This window comes from Paroedura picta, chromosome 5 (genome assembly GCF_049243985.1).
Source record: "Paroedura picta isolate Pp20150507F chromosome 5, Ppicta_v3.0, whole genome shotgun sequence".
NCBI lineage: Eukaryota > Metazoa > Chordata > Lepidosauria > Squamata > Gekkonidae > Paroedura > Paroedura picta.
Genome location: NC_135373.1, coordinates 9,298,403 through 9,312,814, shown reverse-complemented (window position 1 = coordinate 9,312,814; position 14,412 = coordinate 9,298,403). Strand labels below are relative to the sequence as shown.

Sequence of the window (14,412 nt, the reverse complement as noted above, 5' to 3'; positions counted from 1 at the left end):
TATAATGCTTGTTTAGAGCTATTAAGCCTCATAGGTTGTTAAGAATACTTCCTATGCCAAGTTGGCTTAATTGCTTTCACTTTGTATGCTTTTCCCATTGTACTTCCTGTTGCTTTGTTTTGTATTTTGGCAATTCTAGTCCTTTTACATTGCTTGTTGGACATCGTATCATGTCAGCTGCATCCACTTGCAGTGTACAATATATCTTGACTCTCAGTGATAAAAGTGGATTATGAATAAGGTCATTAACTAAATTATTCCCTTTTCCCTACATAGTTAAATAAAATTCACTTAAAAAAAAGTCCATGAGTTTTGTGTTTTTCTTTTCCTTCCCCTGTCTGATAAGAAATGATGATCTGACACCATGCCTCAACACCATGGGTGTTGAGTTCGTGAGCTGCAACTGTGGGGCATTTTTTCAAGCTCAGCACAACCAACTCAGTGTATAGAATTCTCAGCAGAACCCAGTGCCACTGTGACATTGCACGCTTAACAGAACTGATACAAGCAAGGTGTGTGTGTGTGAGTGTGTTTTGCAAGCCCAGCACAACCAGTTACAATGTACCGATTGCCCAGCAGAACACAGTGCTACTGACATTGCACAGTTTTAAAGACTGTGGCCAAAGCATGGGCACGAAGCTCCTAGTGGAATGAATACATTGTTTAACCTTATTCCAGATTGCTCCCTTTACCATTGCCCATGCTTTAAGTGAAGAACTAGGTACTTCTGTTTGCGACTGAGTTCTTTGGCTGATAACTGTTGGTAAAGAAACCTTAACCTGTAGCTGGTGCAAGACAACTGGAACCAGCAGGAGTCAATATTGATGAGCACATGCCTGGTTTATTTGCAGTTGTACCAGGCTGTTCCTCTAGGCCAGTGGATGAGGCCTACAAATATTACTAATAAACTGGCCTCCCTTCATAAACAACCATCATCTGTATGCCTGCTCAGTTTGTTGTGGCTGTCAGCCATTCAGTTGTGTCCGGCTCTTGGAGATCACATGGCATGGCTGTCCCCACAATCCCTGGAGGTATTTTGCATGGAACCAAATAAAACAGTTTAAAAAGCAACCAGTTTAGACCTCTTTATTATACTACAATTGTTGTTCTGCATTGAATATATGTTGAAAAACTACGCTGCGATCCTCTCTACGTGGAACAATTCATATTAGACTGAAATTCTTCCCTTGTATATAAGTTGATAAAGCTCTGTATGGGACAGCGGGTGCTCATCTGTAGGCCTATGGCTTGGTCTCGCATGCCACTAAAAGTGCAAAAGTTGATCAGGAAGTTTCAGGTCAACATCTTCTGGGGATGCTTCCATCAACAGCTCAAAACCTTGCCGAATGTCTTTCTTAGATGATCCCAGATTAGCAAGAAAGGAAAACATTTGCGCCACAAGCACTGTCCGCAGTAGCTCTTATCCTTAAATTGGCTTGGAGACCATCAGGACAGGAATGAAGGATTTTATCCTAAACACGTCTCTTGAAAAGGGTTCATCCAAAGCATCAGGACCAGGTGCACTTCCGTCATTTCCTTACTCTTTGTCTCCTTGTGGCAGCTGACCTTTGGCAAGGTGGCTTTCCCTTGTTGCTCAGGCTCACTCAAATCTTCTCTGGTTTTGCTTTAAAAATCCTGAAATGAACTGTGCAAACATATGCAAGTATTCGATAACCGTTTTGATTTCTGAATGGCTTTGATGACCGGGTGAAAATGACCTAGCGGAAAAGGATGATATGAGCCATTCAGTCGAGTCCAACTCCTATTATTGTTCGATTTATTGCCCGCCACTCTCGGCATGCCAGCTCATGGCGGGTCAAAATACAACACAATAAATACGAGTCCCAATAACCCCCCCCATTAAACCCCCACAAAACACAAAACCATATGTTGGGAATAATAACAGACTATCTTAACAACCTCACTAACAGCTGAGGTGGCTAGGGGAGGGGTGTGACACCCAGCCACACCAATGGATGGACCGGCGGGGAGCATATCTTCCAGGGGGGGGGGAGCCCCATCCAATTTCCTTCTGGCACTGCCTCATCCATAGACCCGGTGGAAGAGCTCCGTTTTGTATGCCCTGCAGAAAGCTGAAAGTCGCCCAGGCCCTGCAGAGAGTAGAAAGCTCTCTTGGCAATCCTATGGCACAGCTGCCACCATGATTTACTATCTCGCACCGCTTCTTTTAGTTGTGTAATGTACTGGCCGGCGTCCATTTTGATTGTATCTAACCACTGTGTTCTTGGTCAGCCTGGTTTCCTTTTTCCTTTGACCAATTCTAGCAGAATTGCTATCTCCAGTGAGGTGGATTGCATGACAGGGCCAAAGTAAGTGAGCGGGAGTTTTGTGATTTTGTCTACCTGTGATGTCCCGGGCTTTATGTGCTATACTATTTCCTTATTTGTGACTTTTTCTGTCCATGTAACTCACAGAAGCCTTCTCCAGCATCAGAGTTCAAATGAATCAATTCTTCTCTTGTCTGATTTTTGAGATGGAACACATCTTCTGGCTCGCTTCCTGGGATGGAAATAGGACTAGATGGGACATCCGCCCCAGAAAAAGAGCCCAAAGAGGCTGACCAAAGGAGTTGGTCAGTCAGTGCTGTGACTGGCCAGGGTCTCAGGATACACTTGTGTCGGAGGCAGCTGAACCAGTGTCACCCTGCTCAAGGCCTGGGGATGAGCGTGAAGCATGGGAGGCAGCCCAGCCAGCGCAGTGCTGCCCCACCAGAGGCCTTGGGATGCGTGTGGAGTGCAGGAGGTGGCCCAGCCAGTGCCACCACAAGGGTAAGGGGAGGTGAAGGTGGGAGGGAGGAGGAAGTCTGGGTGGGATGTGGAGGGAGTCTGGGTACAGGAGCTGGGAGGGAGGAGTCTGGGGGTACGGAAGAGGGAGTCTGGTTGGGGGGATGTGGGAGGGAGGAGGGAATCTGGCTGGGATTGGGTGGGAGGGAAGAACGGCCATCTCTGACCTGAGGAATTATGAGTGGGGGAGGTGCACCTTGTTGATTTGTAGTAACATGAAGTTGAGACTAGAAAAAGGGATGTGGTTAAAGGTTTCCCAAGTTCTGAGGCACATTGGCTAATGCTGACCCACGTTGAACACTTCCAAAGAGCACTTGATTTCTAAATTTGCTATGGTCCCTCATCTCCCCCTTGAAGTTCTGTTTCCTAGTTGTTAGTTGACAAGGGCTGAATCTGTATGGAGCTTTTATTCAAGTCCCAGGTCAATTCAGACCCTGCTGTCTCCACTGAATGCGGTTTCCATTTTGATTTGGGGTGATTTAAATTTTCCCTCTGCATGATTGATCTGGAGTGACCCTACTTTTCCCCTGCAATATCCTGGAGTGGATATAACCCCCAATAGTTGAAAAATCAGCATGAATATGCATGCAGCTGTCTGCTTTCCCCGAAATAACTTGCTGCCAAGTCTCCAACGCTGTAGAAAAGCCCTGAATAGCCAGGGTGTCAGTTCCTGGTTCTCAGATTGCAAGTCTTCCCTTAAAGTCGAAGCCCTAAATTCTCTTGGCAGAGATTTGCCTCTTGTATTTATTCCCTTTCCTCTGCTGTCTCCAATCCTCTCCCCCCCCCCTCCAAGAAAAGAAAGAAAGAGGCTCCTGCTGTGCTTGGCTCCCCCCTCCCCTTCTGAGCTTCCCTAACCATGTGCAGAACACTTTTCTGTTTCAATGGGGGGGGGGGGAATAGAGGAAGACCCGAGTTCAAATCAGTCTGGATTCAGCAGGATCCACAACAGAATAAACAAAGTAAGTGCAGATCTGGCTCAGATCACTCCACTCCCCAAGTTCCCAACCCCCTTTGGGCATCCGTGGAACCTAATCCTCTGCTATGCCCCCAGCACCAAACAGTGAGCTTTCCCAGTCCTCAGGTGGAATATGTTTGCCTATTCCTTGTCCAATTCACAGGGTTTGTTTTGCGGACTTGAATTAAATTTGGTTGTCAAGCAACTATTTCATCTGAGGTTGTCCTTCTTTATTAAAAAAGGGTCATGGTCAGGATGCTGTCCCTGCACTGAGAACATATCTTGACAGTCAAATAAACTTTCGAGCTAGGAAAACTGAAGACCCATTTAAAGGACAGCTGTGCAGTGTTTTTTTCCAATACTGCAATAAACAGTTTGTATGCCTGGAGTGGTAGCATTGCACTTATCTGAGCTCAATCTCCTGTTTTTGTCTTCAATATGTTGTTAGTTGAGCTATTCAGAATAGTTGTGGGTATGGCAAACAAGTGGTCAGATGGTCGGCAATTCCACCACTTTAATATCTTGATATGTTGGTAGAGGGAGATTTCAAGATCTCTCATAGAATCATAGAAAGACACAGTTGGAAGGGACCTCCAGGGTCATCAAGTCCAACCCCCTGCACAATGCAGGAACTCACAACTACTTGCCCACCCACGGTGACCCCCACTTCATGCCCCCACCAAAATTCAGCCTGACCTAGAGGGAATCATAAGGTTTGTTGAGTTCCCCCACATATCCAAAGATGGAATGGAAATAGCGTTGGTCTTGGAGGAAAGAACTCATGAATATTAACCAAAAGACAGCAGCTACAGGCGTAGTGCCAAGACCCTACCTCTCTCCTCACCAAAGGGTGAAGACTTCTGATGCCATGAGACAAATAAAAGGGCTGATGTGGGCGGGGAAGGGGCATTGATTGAGAAAAATGGGGGGGTCTTCATTCTATGCTGCCCCAAATGGAATGACATTCTCACTGATGACTGTTAAAATGGCATGTACCATCATATTGGGACAGAAAGCAAATTAGACCTGGGAGTATACATCTCACGGCAGTCTGTAGACATAAAAGGTAAAGGTAAAGGTATCCCCTGTGCAAGGACCGGGTCATGTCTGACCCTTGGGGTGACGCCCTCTAGCGTTTTCATGGCAGACTCAATACGGGGTGGTTTGCCAGTGCCTTCCCCAGTCATTACCGTTTACCCCCCAGCAAACTGGGTACTCATTTTACCGACCTCGGAAGGATGGAAGGCTGAGTCAACCTTGAGCCGGCTGCTGGGATCGAACTCCCAGCCTCATGGGCAGAGCTTTCAGACTGCTGCCCTACCACTCTGCGCCACAAGAGGCTCATTCTGAAGACATATAGCATGTTAAATTGGTGAGGAAACTATCCAGTGTGACTGCTGTGTGAGCAATAGTAGTGTGTGGGCCTCAGTTAGAAAGCATGTTGAAGCATCTCATTTCCGTGAGGACCAGGTGGGGGTGGGGGTTAAGTTGGAGGCAATTTACAGGCCACAGAAAGAGTCAAGTAAAAGTACATGAGCAGGTTTACTAGAAAAAAAATTAATTTCAATAAAGCTGCGAACTCGAACAACAATTAAATACAAATTAAGAACAACAGGAATAGCTGGTGGACCATCAGAACAGCATTTTAGGGTCTTAGATTTTCAAAATAGGCAGTTGGCATCACCAGTGTGATGGTCCAGCTGTTCCTGAGGGGCCTTCTCCTGGGTTATCTTCTCCTGCGGAAGTAGAGAGAGAATAACCAGTTATGAGGCTAATGTAACATGGAGCGGCCCCCCAGGAGGCTGGATGCTTAATATTACCCGGTTGTTGGCTGGCAGATGATGGTGTCCTGTCAATTCTCGTGCCAAACTTTGCAGTTGCCTCTCTCAGAAATTAAACTGAAACTGACCAATGGCGTGAAGATCCATTGTTCATGATTGTATTTAAAATGGCTTTTTTTCTGGGGTTTCTCAGTTCAGTTCTGCCTCTTGTCCCACCATGCTGATCTCGCTCTTTTCTACTGCTCCAGACAGACGCTCTATCTTGATCTACCTCAGCCAAGATGCTCACCCTGCTGCAATCCCTGTGAATGGGTTGTTCGACCCCCATAGGGGGAAAAAAAACAATTTATCTGCAATAATGAACAATGGATTTTCAACCCATTGGTCAGTTTCAGTTTAATTACTATGAAAGAACGCTTGCATCATTTTATGGTTGGGGGTCCCCACAAAATCAGGAACTGTATTAAAGGGCCATGGCATTCGGAAGGTCGAGAACCACTGGTTTAGAGGAAGCGTAAGGCTGGGGAAGAGGCAGTGCAATGATTGGGAAAGGCCGTGGGATGAATAAATATTTTTTCACAATATTTTACATAAGAAAATAATGGGAAAATTGGGATTTTATATTCGTTAAGTTCGTTAAGTTCTCAATATAGGATTAGGGTTAGGTTTAGGGTTAAAGTTAGGGATAGGGTAAGAGGAAGCGTTCCTAAATTAGGGTTAGGGTTAAAGGTAAAGGTATCCCCTGTGCAAGCACCGGGTCATGTCTGCCCCTTGGGGTGATGCCCTCTAGCGTTTTCATGGCAGACTCAATACGGGGTGGTTTGCCAGTGCCTTCCCCAGTCATTACCGTTTTCCCCCAACAAGCTGGGTACTCATTTTACCGACCTCGGAAGGTAAAATGAGTACCCAGCTTGCCAGGGTTAGGGTTAGGGTTAGGGTTAGGTTTTGTAAAAAAATAGAGATTTTCAATTGATCTAAAATCCCAACTGGCTGGTATGGATCAATGTTGGTACTTTTTGGTTTCGTGGAAGCGTTAGGCCAGGGGTAGTCAAACTGCGGCCCTCCAGTTGTCCATGGACTACAATTCCCAGGAGCCCCTGCCAGCAAACGCTGGCAGGGGGCTCCTGGGAATTGTAGTCCATGGACAGCTGGAGGGCCGCAGTTTGACTACCCCTGTGTTAGGCTATGGAAGAGGCAGTGCTATGTTTGAAAAGGCCATGGTATGTACAGATATTATTTCACAATATTTTACAGGTAAAAATTATGTAGACAAACAGGGATTGCCTCCTGCTTAAGTTCCTAACTTAGGGTGAGAGTTAGGTTGTTGTTAGAGCTAGGCTGATTTTATTGTGCTACTTCAGACCAACACGGCTACCCATTTGAATCTATCTCTAATTGGAATGGAACTCATGATATAGATCTCCACCAGGGGGCAGCAGAACAAAACTGCTGTCAGCCATGGATTCTCTAGTCATCCATTATTCTCTTAACGCGGACGTATTTATTGAACCCAAATTGTTTCCCATGCAATTCATTCTCAAGGGAATGCAAACACATTCAAATTGCCATCTGATCCTATTTATCTCTAGAATCTGTTAACCGTTTTCATTATGTTGCATGTTAATTTACTCTCATAGAATCATAGAGTTGGGAGGGACCCCCAGGGTCATCTAGTCCAACCCCCTGCACAATGCAGGAACTCACAACTACCTGCCAATCCACAGGGACCCCAATTTCGTGCCCAACTGATCCCTCCACCAAAAATCTCCAGAATCCAGCCTGGCCTAGAGGAAATTCACCAACCACCCACAGCGGCAATGAACAATTCCCTGGGTATTCACACTTTGCCTATAAGTATGATTACTTCCATTGCACAAAATTGCTTCTGAGGAAGTGAGTGTGCACACAAAAGTTCAGACCTTGAATAAAACTTGCTTGGTTTTATAGGTGCCCCTAGACCTTTGTTTTGCTGCTTCAGACCAACACGGCTACCCACTTGAATCTAGCTCAGATTCATGTTAATCCTTTTCCTCTTTTCCGATAAAGCCATACATTTGCAAAGATGGTACCTTTCCCCTCCATGTGATTCATACACCCCAGATTCACTATCAGAAGGCACTGTCAAAGGAGCAGCACAGGTGGTTTCATTTTTCTTTTATCCTTGTCTTACTTCTAAATGTATTTCTGGATTTTTATCCCACATTATGATTATGCCCATCAATCTCCAATGTTGACATATTTATTTTCTTCACTATTCCTGCCCCCCCCCCCAACTAAACTCAAATGAATGGTAATAACCGGGAAAGCGTCTGCCATTAATCACTAACCTTAACCTTTTTATTCCCCCTGTGTTTTTCTGATCTTCATTATAATGCAGCCTATTTCCTGGATATCTTTATAATTTTGTTTACTAATTTACTGCTAATTTGCTCTCTCATTTTTCTGTACTCTGATGTTTCTTGTTACATTGTTTGAGGAAGGGAGCCTGCATATGAAAGCTCACACCTTGACTAAAACTTTGTTGGTCTTAAAGGTGCCCCTGGACTCAAAATGCTGCTTCAGACCAACACGGCTACCCACTTGAATCTAAATCGTAACCATATAAACTAAGCTTGTTATTCCCATCTGGTCCTTGAATCTGTTAGCTTCATTCGGCCGTATGCTAATTTACTATGCACCCTCTACCTACATATTTATGGACAGGTAATTCGCATTTCATGGTATCTGAGGAAATGTGCCTGCACACAAATGCAGACCCTTAAAAGACTCCTTTCATATGACATATTTGGGACCTAAGAACCATGAGTGGATTGTGGATCTTTCTTCTTCCCCCCTTCATTCTTTTTGGGGGGTGAACGGGAGGGAGGCAAATTATATGGTATAGATACCATAGGAAAGCATAAGATATTGTGAGGGTAGCCTGCAGGCTAAGAACCAATTTGGCCAGATGTCTGTGTTAAATCCAACGGTCAAGGTACACGGAGGCACTGGAATCTACTGGCTCCCGTGGGGAGACCAACCAAGCACGAGCCAATAAGCGGCACCGGATTATGATCCTGCCCTGAACCTCAAGTTCTGGTCCTTGGGAAGTTCACATACACAGTGGATTTATCTGGCTTGGAATGCATTCCAGCCATCTCTGCCTTGAGCCACATTAGGGTTGGTTGCCTCCAGGTGAGGCCTAGAACTCAATCTCTAGGCAGTAGCAATCAGTTCCCCTGGAGAAAATGGTAGCTTTGGGGGGGGGGAGACTCTGCAGACTCCCCTCCTCAAACCTCACCCTTCATTCTAGAGCCAGCTTGGTTTAGCAGTGAAGAGTTGGGTTTGATTCTCCACTTCTCCACATGCAGCCAGCTGGATGGCCTTGGGCCAGTCATAGAACTGTTTTCACAGAGCAGTTCTGTCAGAGCCTTCTCAGCCCCACCTCAGTCTCACAGGGTATCTGTTGTGGGGAGAGGAAGGCAAGGTGATTGTAAGCCACTTTGAGATTCCTTTGGGTAGTGAAAAGCGGGGTATAAAAACCGACTCTTCTTTTTTCTCCACTCTGGGCTCCACCCTCCAAACCTCCAATATCTAGCAACTCTAAGCCAAAATCTCTACATGTTGGACTTATGAACGTTGGTGCCTGAGAGTTAGGCGACCACCTGACTGCTGAAGATGGGTTGTGGAGAGGTATGTGATGGCGTCCCAGCAACTGCTGAAATAAGGCAGCAAGTAGGCCACCTGGCACCCTGAGATGACACCTGGGGAAGACCAGGCAGGTGAGTCTAGCCACAACACCAGAAGAAAGTAGAGCACGTGATAGGGGAGCCAGCATAAGGAAAACGTCAGGAGGAAAATGAAGAGGCGTTTGAGGGGCTCCCTAAACCAGGTGTGGCAGGATGGCTTTTCCTTGCCCACGCGGACGCTGTAGCCCATTATCATCAAGGTGAGCAAACCCAAGAACCAGATCAGGAAACTGGTGGAAAGAGACCTCATGGCTGTCCATTCGTCCAGGTCCATTTTGGGGTCTTGGGACAACATCACTGCTTCCCACAGGTCATGGTAGCGCACACTGAGTGCAAAGGACAAAGCCCAGATGACCAGGGTGGCTGCAAAAGCCCAAGGGGATGCCTGGGATTGTTCAAGCCACGCCGGGGATGCCACGGAGACAGCACAAGAGGCAGCCGTGGCAGCCAAGAAACAAGCCCTGGAGACCACGTGGAGGGCGGTGAGGCTGCTGTTAAGGGTCAGGAGGATCTCGGAGCTGGTGTTCATGGCCCAGACCCGCAAGGGCAGGAGAGCGACGAAGATGAAATCCACAATGGCCAGGTTGAGGGACCACAGCCTGTCGATGGATCTCTCTTTTCCGCAGGAGATGAGGAAGACGGTGGAGCCGTTCAGCATCAGCCCTGTGAGGAAAACCAGGCCGTATGCTGCCACCAGCATCGTTAGTGAGATTCCTGTGAAGACCGCCTCTTCTTTCTTCCGAGGGCTTCAGGCAACACACAATGCTGAACAAACTCTGAAAGCAAAGCAGAGACAATAAAGAGAACCGTGAGGGGCATGGTTGTTGGAAAAGCTGTGTTAAGAGGATGTCTGTCTAAGCCAGAGATTCCCAACCAAGGGTCTATGAACCCCCAGTGGTCCACAGGGGCTCCGTATGGGGTCCACGGCCTTTCCTCTCCTGCCTTAATATTGTTTCCTCTCCCCCCTCTGAGTTCTCTCATGGTTTCTGCACCTAGGAGGGGGTGGGACCTTCAAACAACTCCCAGCTTAATCCACTTCCTGTCTCTACCCACAGTCTGCCTCGAGGTTGGCTGTTAACACGAGCGGTGATGTCACTTCTGGTGACCTGGCAGTTCCAGGGGGCGTGGCCAGCTGACATCACTTCCGGGGCTATTTGAAGCCTGACAAACTATTTCAGAGACTCCTCCACAGTCAAAAGGTTGAAAAAAGGTGGTCTAAGTGGATCCCTTAGAAGGACTTTGCCAGGCATTGCAGAGAGATGCGAGTTAGGGGCCGCTCAAGGAAGGAACTGCTGGGAAGCTGTCATTAGCAGCAAGCCATGCTCCTTTTCACTCATAGGCCACTCCAGGCCTGAATCTGAACTTATTTGTTTATTCCGTTGTGGATCCTGCTGAATCCAGATCGATTTGAACTTGGGTCTTCCTCCCTCCCTCCTGGAAACAGAAAAGTGTTCTGTATGTGGTTATGAAAGCTCAGAAGGGGAGGGGAGCCGAGCACAGCAGGAGCCTCTTTCTTTCATTTCTTGAAGGGGGAGAGAAGAGGATTGGAGACAGCAGAGCAGGGAGAAAAAATACAAGAGGCATATCTCTACCAAGAGAAGTTAGGGTTTTTGGAGCTTCGGCCAAGAGAAGTTAGGGCTTCCCCTTTAAGGCAAGCTTTCAGCCTGGGAAGCCTTTGATCTGAAGCCTTGTCTAATCAGGGCTTCTCTACTACTTTGTTCAGCAGCAAGGTTGGAACAGGCAGAGATATGCATGCTTTTTCATGATGATTTTTCAAATATTGAGGGTTATATCCACTCTAGGATATCACAGGAAAAGGGTAGGGTCACTCCGGATCAATCATGCAGAGGGAAAATTTAAATTGGCCAAATTCAAAATGGAAATCACATTCAGTGTAGATGGCAGGGACTGAATCGACCAGTGATTGAAGAAGAAGAAGAAGAAGAAGAAGAAGAAGAAGAAGAAGAAGAAGAAGAAGAAGAGTTGGTTCTTATATGCCGCTTTTCCCTACCCGAAGGAGGCTCAAAGCAGCTTACAGTTGCCTTCCCATTCCCCTCCCCACAACAGACACCCTGTGGGGTGGGTGAGGCTGAGAGAGCGCTGATATCACTGCTGGGTCAGAACAGTTTTATCAGTGCCGTGGCGAGCCCAAGGTCACCCAGCTGGCTGCATGTGGGGGAGTGCAGAATCGAACCCGGCATGCCAGATTAGAAGTCCGCACTCCTAACCACTACACCAAACTGGCTCTCTATAAAAGAGAGCTTTGCAATAAAAGCTCCGTGCAGATTCAACCCATGTCCTTAAATGATTTCCAGGTTGTAGTATTTCTGGATCCATGAATAAAGACTCCCAGAACTGCAGTGCCTTGTAACAGTTGGTGGGTGGCCCTATTGTGTCGATTTAGCTGTCTGCATGGAAACCAGCCCTAGGGTGTTGGGGATAGGGATTCTTTCTTTTGGCAAAGATTCCATTGAGGTGCGTCTTCAGCCAGCATTGTAGTGACAAACCTGCTTACAGTAACCAGACAGCAAACTGATCATAAACACATTCCAGTGTGAGCTTAGATTTTACCCGCATTACAGAAGTGTACGTAGGCAGATTGTGAGTGGGTGGGCAGAAGGGATTGTGTCGGTGGTTGGCTCTTGTGGACCTTCCTTGCATGCCCAGGGAAATGCCCATCACCACTTTGGGATCAGAAGGTAAATTTCTTCCAGGCCAGACTGGCCAAGGATTCTGTTGTTTATGTTTTTTTTTTAGGGTGTGTGTGTGGGTTCATCTGGGCATGGAATTGGGGTACCTGTGGGTAGGCAAGCAGTTGTGAATTTCCTGCATTCTGCAGGAGATTGGACTAGAGAAACCTGATTGGACTAGAGAAACCTGATTCTAGACTGTTAGGGGTCATCCTCAGTGGTCAATATATACTATACAATGCTCTCGTGTCTACAAACAAATTCTAAAGTTTTGCTGGGTGCTCAAGAGAAATCTGTTTGGTGTAGCTCCAACCAATGTTTCTAAAGTCTTTCTTTTTGGAGCTCACCTTCTAAGGTATATCTTGTCTAGGACCACCACTCTCAGCTATGGTCTTATTCTGTATCACAGAATATAGAAAATTTCAGGGGACAATAGTCTGGCAACCCTGGGGCCAGTTTGACAAAGGAGTGTGGAGAACTTGGGCATGAAAAACAAGAATATTGTTCCATGGAATGGAGGCATCCAAAGAATCCAAGTACTTACTTTAAACAATCGCCAAGTTCCTAGCTCTCATGATTACCAAGTTTCTGAACCCAGTGAGCAGGGTATCCAGGGGCCGAAGTCTGAATGCCCCGCCTCTCTCTTTGTTCTTTCCTATTGTCTGCAGCACCCAAATTAAACATGCCCAGCGAGGACAGGGCAAAAAAAAAAAAAAAAAAAACACCCTGACTCTGCTTAATCTTCATCATTTATGCAGGTCTTGGGGTGCAATTTTAACTGATGTTTTGGAAGCTTGAGGAGTGCAGACGGCTGTTTACTAATGAGATGTCGCCTGACAGAATTCAGCCAGGAGTAAAATGCGAGTGTGTGTGTGAGAGAGAATTATATTACATGGGACCTGGAGGGCTTTGCTTTTATTGCTAGGGATTTATAAGCCATCACGGCTTCATCAGCTCAGGGCACATAATGACATTTGCCCAGCTTACGAGGAGCCCCAGAGAGAGATCTCCACGGTTTCCATTTAATCAATAGGGCACGGAGGATGAGAAGCTGTTCCTTTGCTCTGGCGAGGCCCGGATGGCTAAAGGAACTCAGGAAAGTGCTGAAGGATTCCCCATTCCTCTTCACGGAAGAAACTAGCGAAACACTAAAGAAACACACTAAAGAAACTAGCGAGGGTGGATCTGCCTCTTCTGCTGAAATAAATAGGGATGCCCATGAATGCCTGTATACTGAGACATGCCAGCGGCTTGCAGTATGTGTGTGTGTGTTTGTGTGTGTGTGTTTGTGTGGTGATATTGTTTTGTCCACATCCAATTAGCAGGCTTGCCAGCTGGGCAGAAAACAAGGTTTTATTGTAGTGCTGTTATGGGGAGGAGATTCCCCCCCCCCCCAATTCACTTTTTAAAGATATGAACATTGATTGCTCTTATTCTCTTTTAAGAAACCACTTCAATTTCTCTTTGATTTCTCAAGATATGATGCAGTGTGATGCAGTGGCAAAGAAGACAAATGCACTCTTGGGCTGTATCAACATAGGCATCACATCAAAATCGCAAGATGTCATAGTCCTGCTGTGTACCACATTGGTCAGGCCCCATCTGGAGTCCTGTGTGCAGTTCTGGAGGCCTCACTTCACAAAGGATGTGGACAAAATTGAGAGGGTTCAGTGGAGACTGATGAAGATGATCCGGGGCCTGGGGACCAAGCTCTAGGAGGAAAGGCTGTGGGACCTGGGAAAGTTCAGCTTGGAGAAGAGATGGTTGAGAGGGGACAGGATTACTCTCTTTAAATATTTGAAAGGTTGTTACTTGGAGGAGGGTAGGGGGGCAGTTCTTGTTTGGAGCAGACGATAGGACCTGCAATAATGGCTTTAAACTACACGTAGAACTATACCAGCAAGATATGGGGGGGGGGGGGGCAATTTCACAGAGGACTTTAGAAGTGGATTCGGCTGCCTCAGGAGGTGGGGAGCTCCCCCTCTCTGGCAGTCTTCAAGCAACAGCAGGGCAGATCCTTATCCTGGATGCTTTAGGTTGATCCTGCCTTGAGCAGGGGGTGGGATTAATTGGGCTGCATGGCCCCTTCCCACTCTAGGATTCTAAGATTCTTTACAAGGGAATAAGGTTTACGAAACTTCCGTTTACGAAACTGTTGCTTTTGTTCACCAGCCGGTGGTGTTCTAGCAGGAGGAAAGGAAGGGCTAAACAGATATTTTCTGCCTCGGAGCACCAAACACCAAAAAAAAACACTAACTGAAAAACGGTTAGGAGCCTAAAGGTTGAATGGCCGTACAAGGTGAATCATAACATTAAATAAGCATTTATTGTGCGCAAGATATAAAATTGTAAAGTTAAAAACATACACAAAGCTCACAGAAAAATGTAATACATACTGTACTTTGGACTATTCACATGGGCCTTGACTCCCGTGGGCAAGTACTAACCTGAGAA

The 14,412-nt window shown here is 46.5% G+C and overlaps 1 protein-coding gene across 1 annotated transcript; it reads right to left on the bottom strand.

The window, feature by feature from the left end:
- Positions 1 to 9,149: 9,149 nt before the first annotated feature.
- Positions 9,150 to 9,968, bottom strand: LOC143838833 (chemerin-like receptor 1). Its single transcript, XM_077340740.1, has one exon. The coding sequence runs from the start codon at positions 9,966 to 9,968 to the stop codon at positions 9,150 to 9,152; it is 819 nt and encodes a 272-aa protein (XP_077196855.1).
- Positions 9,969 to 14,412: the final 4,444 nt, after the last annotated feature.